The sequence below is a fragment of the Taudactylus pleione genome, unplaced genomic scaffold, assembly GCF_031769625.1.
Source record: "Taudactylus pleione unplaced genomic scaffold, aTauple2 ptg000188l, whole genome shotgun sequence".
In the NCBI taxonomy this organism is placed as follows: domain Eukaryota; kingdom Metazoa; phylum Chordata; class Amphibia; order Anura; family Myobatrachidae; genus Taudactylus; species Taudactylus pleione.
The window spans coordinates 1,534,352-1,549,596 of NW_028284590.1; the positions used below are offsets into that span (position 1 = coordinate 1,534,352).

The 15,245-nt window shown below is 38.5% G+C and overlaps 2 protein-coding genes across 4 annotated transcripts in view; one reads left to right on the forward strand and one right to left on the reverse strand.

The window, feature by feature from the left end:
* Positions 1-6,584, forward strand: part of ITGA4 (integrin subunit alpha 4) — a 213,932-nt gene extending 207,348 nt beyond the window's left edge. Inside the window, exons 27-28 of the mRNA XM_088476418.1 lie at positions 391-510; positions 3,307-6,584. Of these exons, the coding sequence (XP_088332544.1) occupies positions 391-510; positions 3,307-3,414 (228 nt within the window). The 3' untranslated portion in view covers positions 3,415-6,584. The remainder of the gene's footprint in view (positions 1-390; positions 511-3,306) is intronic.
* Positions 6,585-8,216: 1,632 nt separating this feature from the next.
* Positions 8,217-15,245, reverse strand: part of CERKL (CERK like autophagy regulator) — a 158,605-nt gene continuing 151,576 nt past the window's right edge. For all 3 annotated transcript variants that reach the window (XM_088476358.1, XM_088476357.1, XM_088476356.1), the window contains 5 exons: positions 15,079-15,110; positions 14,879-14,987; positions 11,437-11,533; positions 9,834-10,018; positions 8,217-8,603 (listed from right to left, as the gene is read on the reverse strand). In XM_088476358.1, the coding sequence (XP_088332484.1) occupies positions 8,522-8,603; positions 9,834-10,018; positions 11,437-11,533; positions 14,879-14,987; positions 15,079-15,110 (505 nt within the window). In that variant the 3' untranslated portion in view covers positions 8,217-8,521. The remainder of the gene's footprint in view (positions 8,604-9,833; positions 10,019-11,436; positions 11,534-14,878; positions 14,988-15,078; positions 15,111-15,245) is intronic.

Here is a 15,245-nt window from a genome sequence, read left to right on the forward strand (position 1 = left end):
TGCCCCAAAGAAGGAGGTCTCTTTCTTTTACCAAGCTAGAAGGCTACAGAGAGAGCAAGGGTTGGCTTGTAGTGAAGGGGTGTCTGAAGGCACTTGACCTTTGCTACTGTTGAGGCCCAGGGATCTGCTATAGCTTCACCCAGGATGCAGGATCTTCTACCCTCTAACCCTCACTCTGCAGAGTGATTGGGGGGTAAGATTCAGAACACTTAAGGATAAACACTGGCAAAGAAAGGTGTAAAATCTTGTGGCCAAAAGCGGAACAAGGAGAATAGTTGATGGAACAATTTCGGAAAGAAAATTCTCATCTCTAGAACTTATAAACAATACTAATAAACATATCGCCCGTCTCTGGTGATCATCACATTTATGTCACTTTTTATGTTTTAGGTCCTGCTAGAAGCAGTGCACAATCAAAAGCCAAGACGTCATGTTATATTTACAATCATTGGAATCAGCCTAATAGTAGGACTTCTATTATTTTCACTACTGACATTCATCTTATGGAAGGTAACACATTGTCTGCTCTATTACAGATATGCCGTCATCTTTATAAGACCAACTTACTATGTCAATTTTGTGTACAAATCACTGAGTCTCAATCTTATCCATTTTGTGTGACCTAAACAGGTTATATTACGTAACCCATATAGTTGCGAAGCACAATGTACTGTAAACACCTACTGTATATCTATAGCTACCGTCTCAATAAGAGAGTGAGAAAGGCATTAATGGGGTTCAGCAGCTTAAATTAATTAATTGGCAATTATTACATTTTGTCTCTCTTGCATTTGTTTGTTGGAACTTTGGGGCTAATTCAGCATTGCTGAACGCAGATTCCTTACCATCTAGGTATCTGCGCATGCGCAGGACCCGTTCTGCGAATGTGCAGAATGGGTCCGGCGTGATCGCACACAGCCCCTTCTATATCTCTGCCTGATTGACAGGCAGAGGCATTTAAGGGACGGTATGGGGGCAGGGTCGGCCGGGGTTCCGGGAAACAGGGGCGTGTCGGCCCAGTTTTTCGGGAGTGGCAAGGCCGGGGGCTGCGTCCATGGATGCAATTTCCTGGCCTCGCATGATGGCCAGCCTGAGTAAACTGAGGCTTACTCAGCTGGCTGGCAGCCCGGCTATGTCCACCATCGCAATAGTGATCTCAGTCTGCAGCCTTGGTTGTAGTGATGGGATCAAAAATGCAGCATTGGGGTGTCATACACCTCCTGCTGCATTTGCATGTTTGCAAAGACGGAATTGCAAACCTGCTTGCGTGCAGCATTGCAATTCTATCCCAAGCTGTATCACCCCCTCTGTCCAGGATCACCAAGAGATCAGGTGGCCCCTATGTTGGTGAATGGTGAGGCCATGGGAGACGTGCCTATGCCCATTGGGTGTGCTTTGGTAGAAGCACCATCTTGGAGCAAGTCTAGCTTTCCTCCTAGAAAGGCCCGGTACTTTCTAGCTGTACCCCCAATCGGCAACCCAGACTTCATCCATCTGTTTTTCAGTAACCCTCATGGTAGTAATGCTGATTTTCTAAGCTTTTATACCCAAAATGCTCAACTCGTTTTTGTTGGTTAGATCATCCAGTGGAACATTTAATCCAATTTTGGCAGCTTCATCCATTTTTTTTTCTTTAACCTCCATGGTAATGATACGATCTCTCTTATGGCTTTTTAATTAGTGTCCCAAATCCTTTCTTTCCTATTAGATTATTTTGTCTATTTTATGAGCTATTAGTATAATATAAAGCTGAAATAATAGTTGAAATAAGAAAAGATACAAAAAATATATAAATTTCTTCTAAATTTAAAAAAAAGTTTCAACATGTGTCTTTAACCACTTAACGGACAATTTTTTTTCCCACAAAACTGCTCTGAAATTATCTTTTTTATTATTTAGTAAAGCTTAGAAATTATTTTTTATATTTTTAAATATTTTATTTAAAAAAATCCATGTCCATAGGCCCCCATTATAAAATAAATTCCCACCTCCCCATTGGCAATAGACCCTCCCCCCAGTGGTCATAAATCCTAGTAATAGATAGTACCACCTCACACCCCCCTAGTAGTAAAAAAAATAAAATAATTATATATATATATATATATATATATATATATATATATATAAAATATGTGTTCTATAAACCAACCCCTCCCCCTGTAAAAAGTCTGTTTATTTGCACCCCCCTCCTTCCCTCTATCCAATTTTTTTATTTTATTATTATTATTTTACCCCCCTTCCCAGCATATCATATCTCTCTATGTCCCCCCCCCCCCCTCTCCCGGGGTGGTTGCCTTCCATCCCCACATGCAGAACATGTGTCAGGGAGGACTGATGATCCCCCCCCCTGCTGCAGCTGATCTCTGCACTTGCATGTGATGCAACCTTGCCAGCTGAAGCACTTCTGGCTCACATGCGACGTCACCAGTTAAGGGTTTAAATTTCATGTCACTAGTAAGAGATTTATAGCTACACTCTCACAGTAAAGACTACTTCTGCAAATCTGGAGATAGAAATTGCAGATTTAAAGTAAAAAAAATCTGGTAATAATTATATCTGTTGAACTGATCTTTTTAAAGAGAGTATTTTAAAAATGTTGGCATTAAATATAACTCAGTCTGTTTTAAGACATTTTTGCTAAATGGACCAATATTAACAATATTTTGAGCTAATTACATTTTTGTGGGTTTGTCAACCAATGTTTTGCCAAATATTTATAGAAACCAGTAAAAGTAAAAACTGGAATGTAGTTTATTATTGTATGTTTTTTTAAATATGTGGTTTGCCCATTTGTCACCTGAATAAGTCTTCTTAGTCTTTGTGGTCACTTGATGAGAGATGTGTATCACTGCAATTAACGTGCTATCTTATTGACCATTTGATAACTGAAAAGTCGAATCCCTTTTCTTTGGGTGTGGAATGAAAAGTCGACAGTCTGTCTACGTGGACACTAGGTTGACAGGAAAACCGTTGACATTCACAAATGTTGACATTTAAAATGTTCTACACCAGAATGTCGCCCTACAGGGTTTCTTTTGTATATTTTAGCCTAACCCTCAACCCTAAAAATAACACAAAAATGTACCGTCGACTTATAAAGTGTCAACAGTATGAACATTAGTGGATGTCATCATTTTACATGTCAACATTTTGAATGTTGGCATTTAGAACATGTCGACATTCTGACCGGATACCCCCCTTTTCATCTACCTATTTTATAATGTCCCCGGCCTCGTGATTTATGTGACACTTGATCTATATTTTTGGTAAGTTGCAGTTTTGCTAATCTGTATCACTGCTTTCTAGATGGGCTTCTTTAAAAGGAAATACAAGACCTTGGATTCAGAGACGAATAGAAAAGAAAGTTGGAGTTTTCTCACCCAGGATGATAAAGATGAAAAGGAAGAAAAATAAAATAAATATGATACAAGACTATAAAAAAGAAACACGAGAAGAGGAAATTAAGTTTATTTTGTTGTACAAGAGACTTATAATTTCTAATGCTATTTATCTAGATATGGTGAAAGGTGAAGAACTTCCAATACAGTCTAAGGATGGAGGAATGAATATGCACTGTGGCCTCGATAAGTATGTATATACAACCAGGGATCTCAGGAATGTAACCTGTGATGTTACTTATCACGGAATGTACTTTCAAAGTAGCGTCTGATTATGTACGTCTGTCAATTCAGATTTCACTGGAGACTTAGGTTTCAGGTTTGCATGTTAGGTTTACTAAGATGGTGGCCCTTTGGGGCCACAGGTATTCTAAGCACATTGTATTTCACTTGGGCTAAAGCAATTTTGTTTTAAAACACTAAGCTGTGTATAGAATGGCCCTGTAGTGGGCGCCCTTTATAGCATCAGCATTAGCTGTTACCATACAACACAAAATATTGTATATCTTATACAGAGTTTAGAAACGGAGCTAAAGGATATGACAAAACAATTTATAATTTTCTGACTGTAGAGTTCAATGTATTTTTTAAAATCTGGATCCTCCCTTCCCTTTGCGGCCCAAGACACTTACTAAAGAATACGAGATCATAACAAACATATTACAGATAGCCATTGTGTGCGCCAGACCAACATAAATCTCCCCTATACAGTAATGTCAGTTTTCCCTGTGGTCAGGTTACAGGTGTAAAAACAAAAAGGTGATACGTTGTATTATCTCTTTCTTTGCCACTAAACTATTTTTAACAGCTGTTTTACCGAGCACTCTTTTTTTTTTGTTTGTTTTAGAACCCGGTGACTAAATACTAAATTCGTATGGTGCTTTCACTTATAGGGGTATATTTATGAAACAAATTTTGTGGGAATCCCCCCCCCCCAAAAAAACTGACATTTTTCATGGGATACCTTCATAATACTAAGTATTCCCTAGATGCATTACAGGGGTAATAGCAGCTCCCATAGGTTTCAGTGGTGCCTTTCATATTTGTGAGATTTACCCAGCAGGTCCCGTGGCTCAAAGTTACACATCGCAGGGACCTGGATGTTATTTTTAATACATCCAGGTGGGATAGAATTGTTTTATTGCCGGGACCAGCGGTGATAAAAAAAAATTCTAATTATCATGTCTAAAACCGATAATTGATAAATGGGCTCCATAGGCTGTACAAAAACATTTGCTACCACTCTATGTAAAAAGTGTAATGGTGCCATAAGTATTCGATGTTATAAGAAAACTGGCTTATTTCAGGGAGCTGCTAGAAGACAAAATATCACATGATTAAACCACAGAATTAATATATCCTATGACTAGTAGTCATTTCAAAATTATACCTCATAAAGCTTCAGGTGGATATAGCTCATACTGTATAGAAATATTATTATCTGTCACCAGTAGTCAAGAATCACAGGACTAAATGGGGTAGGACAACTACAACATGTGGAGTCATAATTCTAGTGAAAATTGTGTATTCTACTGGGTAATAATTAAATAAGTAACAATGCAATCTAAGTACTGTAGATATTTTACATAATGTATAGAATTACTTTCTGGCAAGAATGACAGATGCTCAAGAGGATAGCAAACAAATAGCATAAATTGACTTTCTAAAGAAAAATAGAACACACAAATAGACTATTAGAGCACAAATCAATAGCACATACCATTTTTTTAACACAGATCAAAGATAAATTACACGTACATGTATGCTATTACATACCAATTAAAAATAAAACATTCAAGTGTTCTATCACATCCTAAAGAGGAATAGAACATAACAAGCATAGTATCAAAGACCTAAGAGAAATAGGTCATGCAAATATCTCAAACAGTATTATATCATAAAGCTATAAAAGCATAATAGGAAAACACATCAGGACCAAAAAACTTGGAATAAGAAAGAAAATTTCTAGAATAAATTTATGGTTGACAGCGGTTTGGATAGATTAAAAAAATAAAAATAAAAATGATACATAGGATATTTAGAAAACTTCAGAGCTTTAAATTGTACAGCAGAGGAATCTAAAAAATAAATGCTAAAAAAATGTGCTGCTCCTGTTCGCTTTATGTCCTGACGCAAGAATAAAAATAATTTGCACCAAAATCACAAAATGCTGAGTCAATAAGTTTTACAAATTTACTGCTGTATTTAAAGAGCAAATATCTATTTTGATATCAAATTTTCTAACTGTACATAGTATAGATACATTTTTAAAAAATATTTTGTTTTACTACAAAACAATACATGTAATGTTTTTGTTTTATGAATATATACTGTATCTTCACCTGTATAGCTAATGAATTGTTGACATAAATGAAAACAGATGAATAAGGGGTTGAGCTGAAAGTTAGGGGTATATGTACTAAAGTGAGGGTTTTTAGAAATGGAGTTGTTGCCCATAGCAACCAGATTCTACTTATTTATCTAGTATTTTCTAGAAGGTAATAGCTAAAATCTGATTGGTTGCTATGGGCAACATTTCCACTTCTATAATCCCGCCCTTTAGTAATTATACTCCTAAGAGAGGGAAATCAGTAGACAGGCCACAGACCAGGTTATTAGTGTCAATTGTATTGTGACCGTCCTACAATTGTTTAATACTATAGTTTCCACAACACTGAAGAAGAGCGCATGAGTTAAAAACAAAAGACAAGTTTAAATTAAGTTGGCTAAAAATGCTAAAAGACAAAGTGCATATAGAAGCTACAAGAGTTTGCAATTAATAAATGTTATTAATGTTGTTCTCTGGGCTCAATCAACATGTCTGGTACATGTATGAATTTTGTTTAATGTGATAATTCGTCTGAGTCGCTGTTGTGGTGCCTTATAATGTATATCAGTTATGAAGTGTGTATTCCTGTATTACACGGGAAGCGATTGCCTTCAGAACTAGCATTAATCGATAACAAAGAAGTAAATACAAGTTGCAAATTATATAGCATTCAATGCACTTTTAGCCAGAGTAAGTTATTTGATGCTGGGTCCCTAAAACAACGTTGTCCTGAGTGTGTAGGAAATATAAAATGTATATGATAAATTTATCATTAAAGATAAATTTTGTAAGAAAATGATGGTTTGTAAATTAAAAACTATAATTTTTCTTTAATGGGGATATTTGCAATATTTAGATTTTAGGTCATCATAACTGATATGTACAATCTTATATTTACAGAAATAAAAAGTCAAACAAATTGTTCTATTTGATTGTAAAATATAAAATGTATAAATAATAACTTGCTGGGTAACCAATATATCAATACAATGTATAGCATATTATTATACAGAATTGCACATTTTAGATTTAAATTTTCTCTGCTTTAAAAGTTAAAAAGTACATATTGCTGTGTTTGTCTAAGAGCTGATATTTTGCTGGCTGCATTGTGTACCAAATTGTACCCTTATCTGTAAAGTTTTTTTATACTAGGATTTACAATTTGCAGAGTGATCAATTTGTTTTAATTTGCAATGTGAGGTTTGGCGCAGCATAGAACTGCAAAAGACAAGTGAGGATAAAACATGGCAGTAAACCAGCAAAGTACACATCAAAGTCCAGCCTACTTCCTCCTTATGTATCATTTTTATTGCAGTGCTTGAAGTGCAAATACTTTGTGCAAAAAAGGGAACACCTCTTTAAGTATTGCAGTTAGTTGCAAAAAGAGAAGCACTCATGGATCTAATCTTTAATCTGCAAGCAACGCAATTTCTGCCCATTCCACCCTACTCTTTCCATGGGCTGGCACCAACTTTCGCACCTCTGCATAGTGTAAATCCATTTACTTTCCCAGAAAACTGGGTGCAGCAGAGCTTGGATGGAACACCCGATGCCTGCTCTTTCTCTTGGGAAATGTTTCCTAGAGTCCCGCCTCTTACTACTTTATTATAACCCCCTTTCAAAAAATAGATATTTCTGTTATTATTCCAGTGTAGATTAGTCACGACAACTAGGGATTATGGGGATTGACTTTTACACATATAGCAATTGTGTGTGTTTGAACTTATTTGCTCAATGTGCACCTGCAAATGCATTTTTTCCACTAAACAGCGACATGAATGGGCAAATTGAGCCCCACTAAATAAATATATAGGACAAGACTCAAAGACGACAAGCCCATAGCTGGTACAAAATGTAACTGCTTGGCACGGCCATAAATCTTTCCACCCTTTGTCTCATTTCAATAATCTCCTAGTTAAAAGGATATTCTGTTTCTGTACTGCCTCACGAAACAAGCCATCCCAGTGCGCAAAAGCCAAAGCATTCATAGGACACTCAATTTACCAAGCTCCTCTCTGTGCAAACTTCTACTTCACCATGAATGTCCCTATCTGGCTCCATAAATCCATGCACCTTGTTGGCGCTCTAGATACACTTTGCAAATCGAGACCGGTCTAATGGTCATTTTGGCTTTTATAAATTTCCTTCATTGTATTTTACAAACACGATCCAGGAACATTATCAACATTTTAGTTTTGGTATTCAGTGCTCCTTTGATCTTTGATTTTCATGCAATATTTATACTTTATCAGACAATCAGTAGACTCCCAGAATTGAGAATGTTCATTTCCCCAAGACAAGAAATGCCACAATAATATCTGTTTTTCCTAAAGTGTTGCTTTTCTCCTACACACTGTGGAGGCAGAAGTTTTGTGGGCTGAACCAAACTTCATGACAATTTAGAGGCTCGATAAGCTGCCTCCGCTGTGGACACATTCTAGTACACACATTTCTGGAGTGAAATTGAAAAAAAATAAAAACTCTTAAGATTTGTAAAAGAAAACATTTTATTGCAAATATTTGAAAATGTTACTATAAAATCTATAGTACAACTTTAATATTTCTAAAAAATATATATCTATTAAAATAGAGTTTTCTATGGTTTTGTTCAGCATCAGTTTTTTTTGTACTACTATTTTAATTTAAATGGGGTTTGAATGTAGCTGGATGTAATTGTGTTATATTAACGTGACCCTTTCTAATTCAAAGTGAACCATTAAAATATCTCTGCTGTCACAGATCAATTAAAATGAAATTTGTAGAAAATCAGAATGTGTTTTTTTTTCATGTACTTCTAAAGACAACTGCATTTTCCTTTCACTTCATCCAGTTCTTCAATGTTCCTCCCATATAGATTAATGAGTTCTGGATGCAATCTATGAAATGAAAAAAAAACCATCTATTTTAAATTTACTGCCAAAAAAAAACCAGTTGATCTTTTAGACTAAAATCATTAAATAAAACAATAAGAAATTATTTTTTAAATTAATCTTACAATATGCATATGCAGTTCAGTACAGTACAGTTAATCAGGTATAAATATAACGGATTGATGCTGCAATCAGGTTAATCACAACTCTAAAACTGACCCAACTGCTATAGCACAATCTCTCTATTCATTGCGGCTTGGGTTTTCTGGCAAGTGGGTGGGACTTCGCTGGAACATGGCTGTGGTTGGACAGGTTATAGAGTGTTTTGTGTGAAAAAAAAGTGGCATGAGGAGGAAGTTTTTGTTCTGAGTTAATGTTGCGAAGTTGCTTATAAAATGACCAGGTCCATAGTTTTCGCTGTGCAGATTATATACTGGATTAGCATGTAAAAAAAAAAATAAAAAAAAAAAAGCGAATTTGCTCCCAAAAAACAAACAAAATGTAAATTGTTTAACATAGAAACGTTAGTGTAGAGTGTACCAGAGTGCACCTCACTGCTCAGAGCCGCCTCTCACTAAAAGGAGGAAGCCGGCCGCTCCCTCCAACTCAACCCTGGCCCACCCTGTTGGAGCAGCCCCAGCAGGAAGGAGAATGCCTGGCCCACCCTGCACTGGAGGTAAGCATTGCAGCCTCACAAGCCTCCCCCCCTCTCCTACCCGGTGCCCGCCAAATAGTAAGCAGCGATGCTGGATTGGAGGGTGCACGATGGGCTGCTGCTTACCTGCTCTTGGTCCGCACTATAGACCCGCCAACACACCCTGGTAGCGCGCACTAAATACACCTTCCTTCCTCCCTTGGCAGCCTCATACTGCCACCTGGCAAAAAAGATTTATTATATATGTATATGGGAGAATATGGGAGAGGAGGGCATGACAGATGGCAACCCATTGAAAACGAAGATCACCGATTATAAAACTAATACAGCAAACAATTAAAGGAACTGTACTGGTCTGGCAGATTGCTTATGTACATTTGTGCTAATTATGCAACAAACATTTCTGTCCAGTCTTATTACCAAGACACGTCTGTGAAGGCAGTTTCAACCTTATTAGTTAGCTCAATGGCAATCACGTCATGACGCCTTTCAGCAAATCACGCAGTGCCCTCATAAAATAATGGAAAATTGGTTGCGCCAATACAGTTTTCAAGAAGTTAATTCCACCGGTTGGTACTCACCTAACGTGTACCTCAGAGGGTGCTTCCAGCAAATTTCCATCAACATTCCATGGATGAGCATCTTCTCCAGCGATTGTGCGTACTTTCCCAGTGTGATCATATGTGCCATTAGCGTGGCAGCTGATGTTCCTGTGGTGTAATTTTACTTCTTTAACCAAGTGAGTTTCAACAAAAGGAAAATTAAACTAGGGAAACAAAATAGCAAATGATTGAAAGAAAGGTTTAATCATCAAGGTCTGAAGCAGTTTTATCTCAATGATCTCAATCTATAAACCTGTACCTCTAAATTACAAATGATGCTATGCGGCATAATCTCATTATGTACTAACCTCTCTGGAGATCTGAAGGCTAATACCGGGTCTAAATACTTTACTAACTTATTTCCTTTAGCTCCCGAATATACATCATATTCACCCCATGAACCTGCAGCTCTTAAAGTTCACTTTTGTAGATCTTCCCCTCTTTAGAATTGGTCATTCACCCGTTATCTGCAACGAGAATCTTCCCAGGCCACTCTCTCTGTGTACTTGCAGTGTAAAGAGACAATTCCAGCAATTTACCATAGAACCCAACAGAAATGTTCTATTTGCTACATAGGGTGCAATGTAGAAAGGGAATCGGTATGAAATGCCGACAGTCGGGATCCTGGTGGTCAGAATCCCGACAGGGTTAACATACCGACACTTGTTGGTCAATATGCTAACCCTCCCCCTCTCCTAACCCTCCCTGTTTGGTGCCTAACCCTAACCTCCCTCCCTAGGGCCTGAATCTAACCTCCCCGCACCCTAAACCTAACCCTTCCCCCTTATTGCCTAACACTCCCCTAGTGCCTAGCCCTAACCCCAACCCTCCCCCCAACCCACTTACGGTCGGAATTGCTGGCAATGGGATTCTGACCGTCGTCAGTATTGTAAGCGTTGGCATCCTGACCGCTGGGATGCCGAACGCATACCGTAGAAATAGGGAAACTTCTATTAAAGTGAAATTTTCCTTTAATGAAACTCGACTCTTGAATCTGTTTTAAATAAGACCTGCCACCTATATATAGTGGGTGCTATAGTATATATCTATAGCATCCACTTTTGTTGGCTGAACTTGTATGCAGCCCATCGCTTTGCTAGGCTAGAGTAGTATTGCCTTACTAATATTAATGAGGCTGCCGCATCTAGGTGACAGGAGCTTAGCCTTCCACACAGTGTAAACTTAAAGTGCAGATTACACTTTTATACACACAGCAGAACAAGTTATCCATTACCAAAGTGCACATGTGCCCGTAACCCGTAGCAACTGCCACCTTTGTTAAGTAAATAATCCGCTCTGAGAAGACATATTCAAAAAAAATCACAACTTTATTACTTGACAATGTCTTCTTTTCAATATCTTTGATATTGATGCATGTGCTGTTCTCCAGCTCACTGGCTTCAGTAGTAAGCATTACTAATAGTATGGGGCATGGATTACACGGACTAAGCTGCATTAGTCTGATTTGTGATTTACAAATCAGTCACATAATTGCTAATGTACTCTGACAGGGTAAAGTCTTCTTAAGAGGACATCAACATTAATCTGTCTGTTATTTAACAAATACTTTGGGGGTGAGTACCTGGTTTTTCACAGTGGCATAGCGTTTCAAATGCCTCACAAACTCTGGTCTTGAAGTATCTCGTACAACTGTAAGTGACATAGTTCCGTCGTTTAACCTAGAAAAGAGAAAAAAGCAGCATATAAATGGAGAAATATTTGAGTAAAAAAACTAACGAAATTATCTATTAGAGTTGTGCAGTCCCACCAAGTTATCTGTCCTCTCGCACATGTGATGCCACACACGGAGTGCCTACTGTACATGTGATGCCACACATGGAGCTCCTACTGTACATATGATGCCACACACGGAGTGCCTACTGTACATGTAACGCCACACACGGAGCACCTACCGTACATGTAACACCACATACAGAGAGCTTACTGTACATGTAACACTATACAGAGCACCAAGCTGTAGCTCACAGAGAACACCTACATGTATGTCACCCACAGTATACCTACATGTAAAGTCACACACAGTACATCTATATGTACCTCACACAGAGCATACCTACATGTATGCCACACACAGTACACATACATGTCATACAGTGCACACCTACATGTAATGCCATAAACCATATACCTACATGTAACTACACACATAGCACACCAATATGCAGATCCACACACGACACCTACATGTAACGCCATACACTGCACACCTACATGTAACGCCATACACTGAACACCTACATGTAATGCCATACACTGCACACCTACATGTAATGCCATACACTGCACACCTACATGTAATGCCATACACTGCACACCTACATGTAATGTTATACACTGCACACCTACATTTAACACTATACACCGCACACCTACATGTAACGTCATACACCGCACACCTACATGTAACACCATACACCGCACACCTACATGTAACGCCATACACCGCACACCTACAAGTAACGCCATACACCTACATGTAACGTTATACACTGCACACCTAAATGTAACGCCATACACCGCACACCTACATGTAACGTCATACACCGCACACCTACATGTAACGTCATACACCGCACACCTACATGTAACGTCATACACCGCACACCTAAATGTAACGCCATACACCGTACACCTACATATAACACCATACACCGCACACCTACATGTAACGTCATACACCGCACACCTACATGTAACGTCATACACCGCACACATACATGTAACACCATACACCGCACACCTACAAGTAACGCCATACACCTACATGTAACGTCATACACCGTAAAACTACATGTAACGTCATACACCGCAAACCTACATGTAACACCATACACCGCACACCTACAAGTAACGTCATACACCGCACACCTACAAGTAACGCCATACACCTACCTGTAACGTCATACACCGCACACCTACATGCAACGTCATACACTGCACACCTACTGTACATGTAACGCCATACACTGTACACCTACATGTAACGCCATACACCGCACACCTACATGTAACGCCATACACCGCACACCTACATGTTACAACACAGATAGCACACCAATATGCAGCTCCGCACGCAGCACATCTACATGTAATGCTACACACAGTGCACATACATGTAAATATGCATACAGTATATAATTCATTTTCAGCACAGTACTACAAATTGGGTCACACTTAAATATGAGCCAATGAACATGGCAGACATAAACTGGTTATAGGAGCAGATAATAAGTAGATGAAGCTCGGTCCTGGAGGTGAAGCAATGGGAGAGTAATATTGTCCGAGGACAAAAATACTGTATTACGTTCATCTCATGAGGACATAAAGCGGAAGGAGTTTGCACTTTATATGTAAATAATGATAATAAATGACTGTGTTGCTGAACCAGGGTTTCTGCTGGGATGGAAGATTCCTCATTTGGTGTGATATCAGGTATGTAGCTTGGATAGAAAACGACTTCTAGCACCAGTAGGAGGGGACATCATGGCTCCAGTATATGACCGAGACAGTGCTGCCTACCCTCAGCCGCGCCAGGTCTCCCCTACTGAGGTGAGACTGTCACCATGCGTCATTGCAAAAACAACAGCCAAGCTCAAACCTTCATTTCATTCAACAGTCATTTATAACTAAACGCTGGCAGTAAATAGATCCCACACACATAACCAAACCCGTTTATTCAAAGAGAGCATTAATCATGTTATACAACTGTATTGTGATCACGGCCACATGCCTATACTAAACTGGTTACCGTGCAGCATCTTATGATATGTAACAACCCCCGTCCCCTCTCCCCAACAGAATGACATCTGGCTACAAATCCATCACTGCGGTCTGTGTGCACCATATTGCCACTGAAGCCAAACGCACCTTTTGCAAAACCTCCCCCCTAATTCCTGTGTGTGTCACAAAGCATGCCAATAATTTATATTTGCCACTTATGATATAAACAATAAATAGTATACGATCAATGCGTATATATATATATATATATATATATATATATATAAACTGCTGCCAAATTCATGCAAAAATAACGTTGCAATATATTTTTCTAGGGTGACATCATTATTCAGACACCTGATGCTTTTTTTTTTTATGATAAATGTATATTTTTACAATTTTATACAAAAAAAAGTGCCTTTAATACGATGAAATTAATGGTCATAGGATACAAGTTTGTAAAAGTTGTGATCTTTTACTGAGTTTGCAGCAAAATCAGCACTTTTACAAAATCATACTGTATTGGCCCGTACACACGGGTCGATCAAACAACGATCAGATATCGTTATCTCATCGTCCTCCATGTGCTGGATGTTCAATATCGAACATCCAGCAACATGCACCAACCCCATAACGACTTAATGATCGCGGGTCCCTAGAACAAACAGGCTAAACTGGTCGATATCGACCAGGTTGGCCTGTATGCACAGGCGATGGTCGATGTCGACCATCCCTGCCCACGCATCGACCATCGTTTGTTCATTAGAGGGGTTGAAAAAAAGAACGATTTAAATGATCAAATGATATTGTTACCGTTTATATCGTTCTTTTAAGTTGGACCACGTGTATGCACCATATATCATTCCCCACTATGTACTGACATGGAAATGGTGCTCCAATGGTAAGTATGATTATAATTTAGTTTAACAGTATGATTCCTAGTTTAGTTTAACAGGTGGAAATACAGATTGGCCCTGTCTGAGGTTTCCCTCTGGGTACCGTACACGAATAACAAGTTGAGAAACAGTGCCCTGAACACCACATCTATAACCTGGGTTACTCCCAATGTAATACAATTATAGTAAATATATTTGGAATATTCTAGCCAGACTACTTGACCTAATTTTACAGATCCTGTAATTGCTTCTAATCCTTAAGACTGACTGCAGCCTGCCTGAGAGGACAGGAGGAATCCATCAGCGATTTGTGGAAACGTTTCAGGAAAGGTTTAAAATGAAAACTGGTGGTGTTGGGATCGGTAATTCTTGTAAGCTTCTACTGACCTGGTATTAGGCGCCAAACCTCTTGGGGCCAAGGAACAGAGGCAGGGGATTGCCATAATGCTGACATTCAGCAGCTCGCCCTGGATGTGCTGCCAGCGGTCCTCGCTCTCTAAGAGATGTAATACACAGTTACCTTGGCTCATTATTGTACAGTAAGACAGCATATAATAATTGCCCAATCTCCTTATTATTATACTCACCAGACTGATTGCAATTATCATTGTTTTTATTTCTACGAGGAAAGACAACAAGCATCAGTATTAATATAGGCACGTTTGCTTAGATATTATAGGATCATTAACGAATAATTCACATATGCAAAAGGGAATGACCACTAAAATACAAATAAATCTCAGAATTAATATTA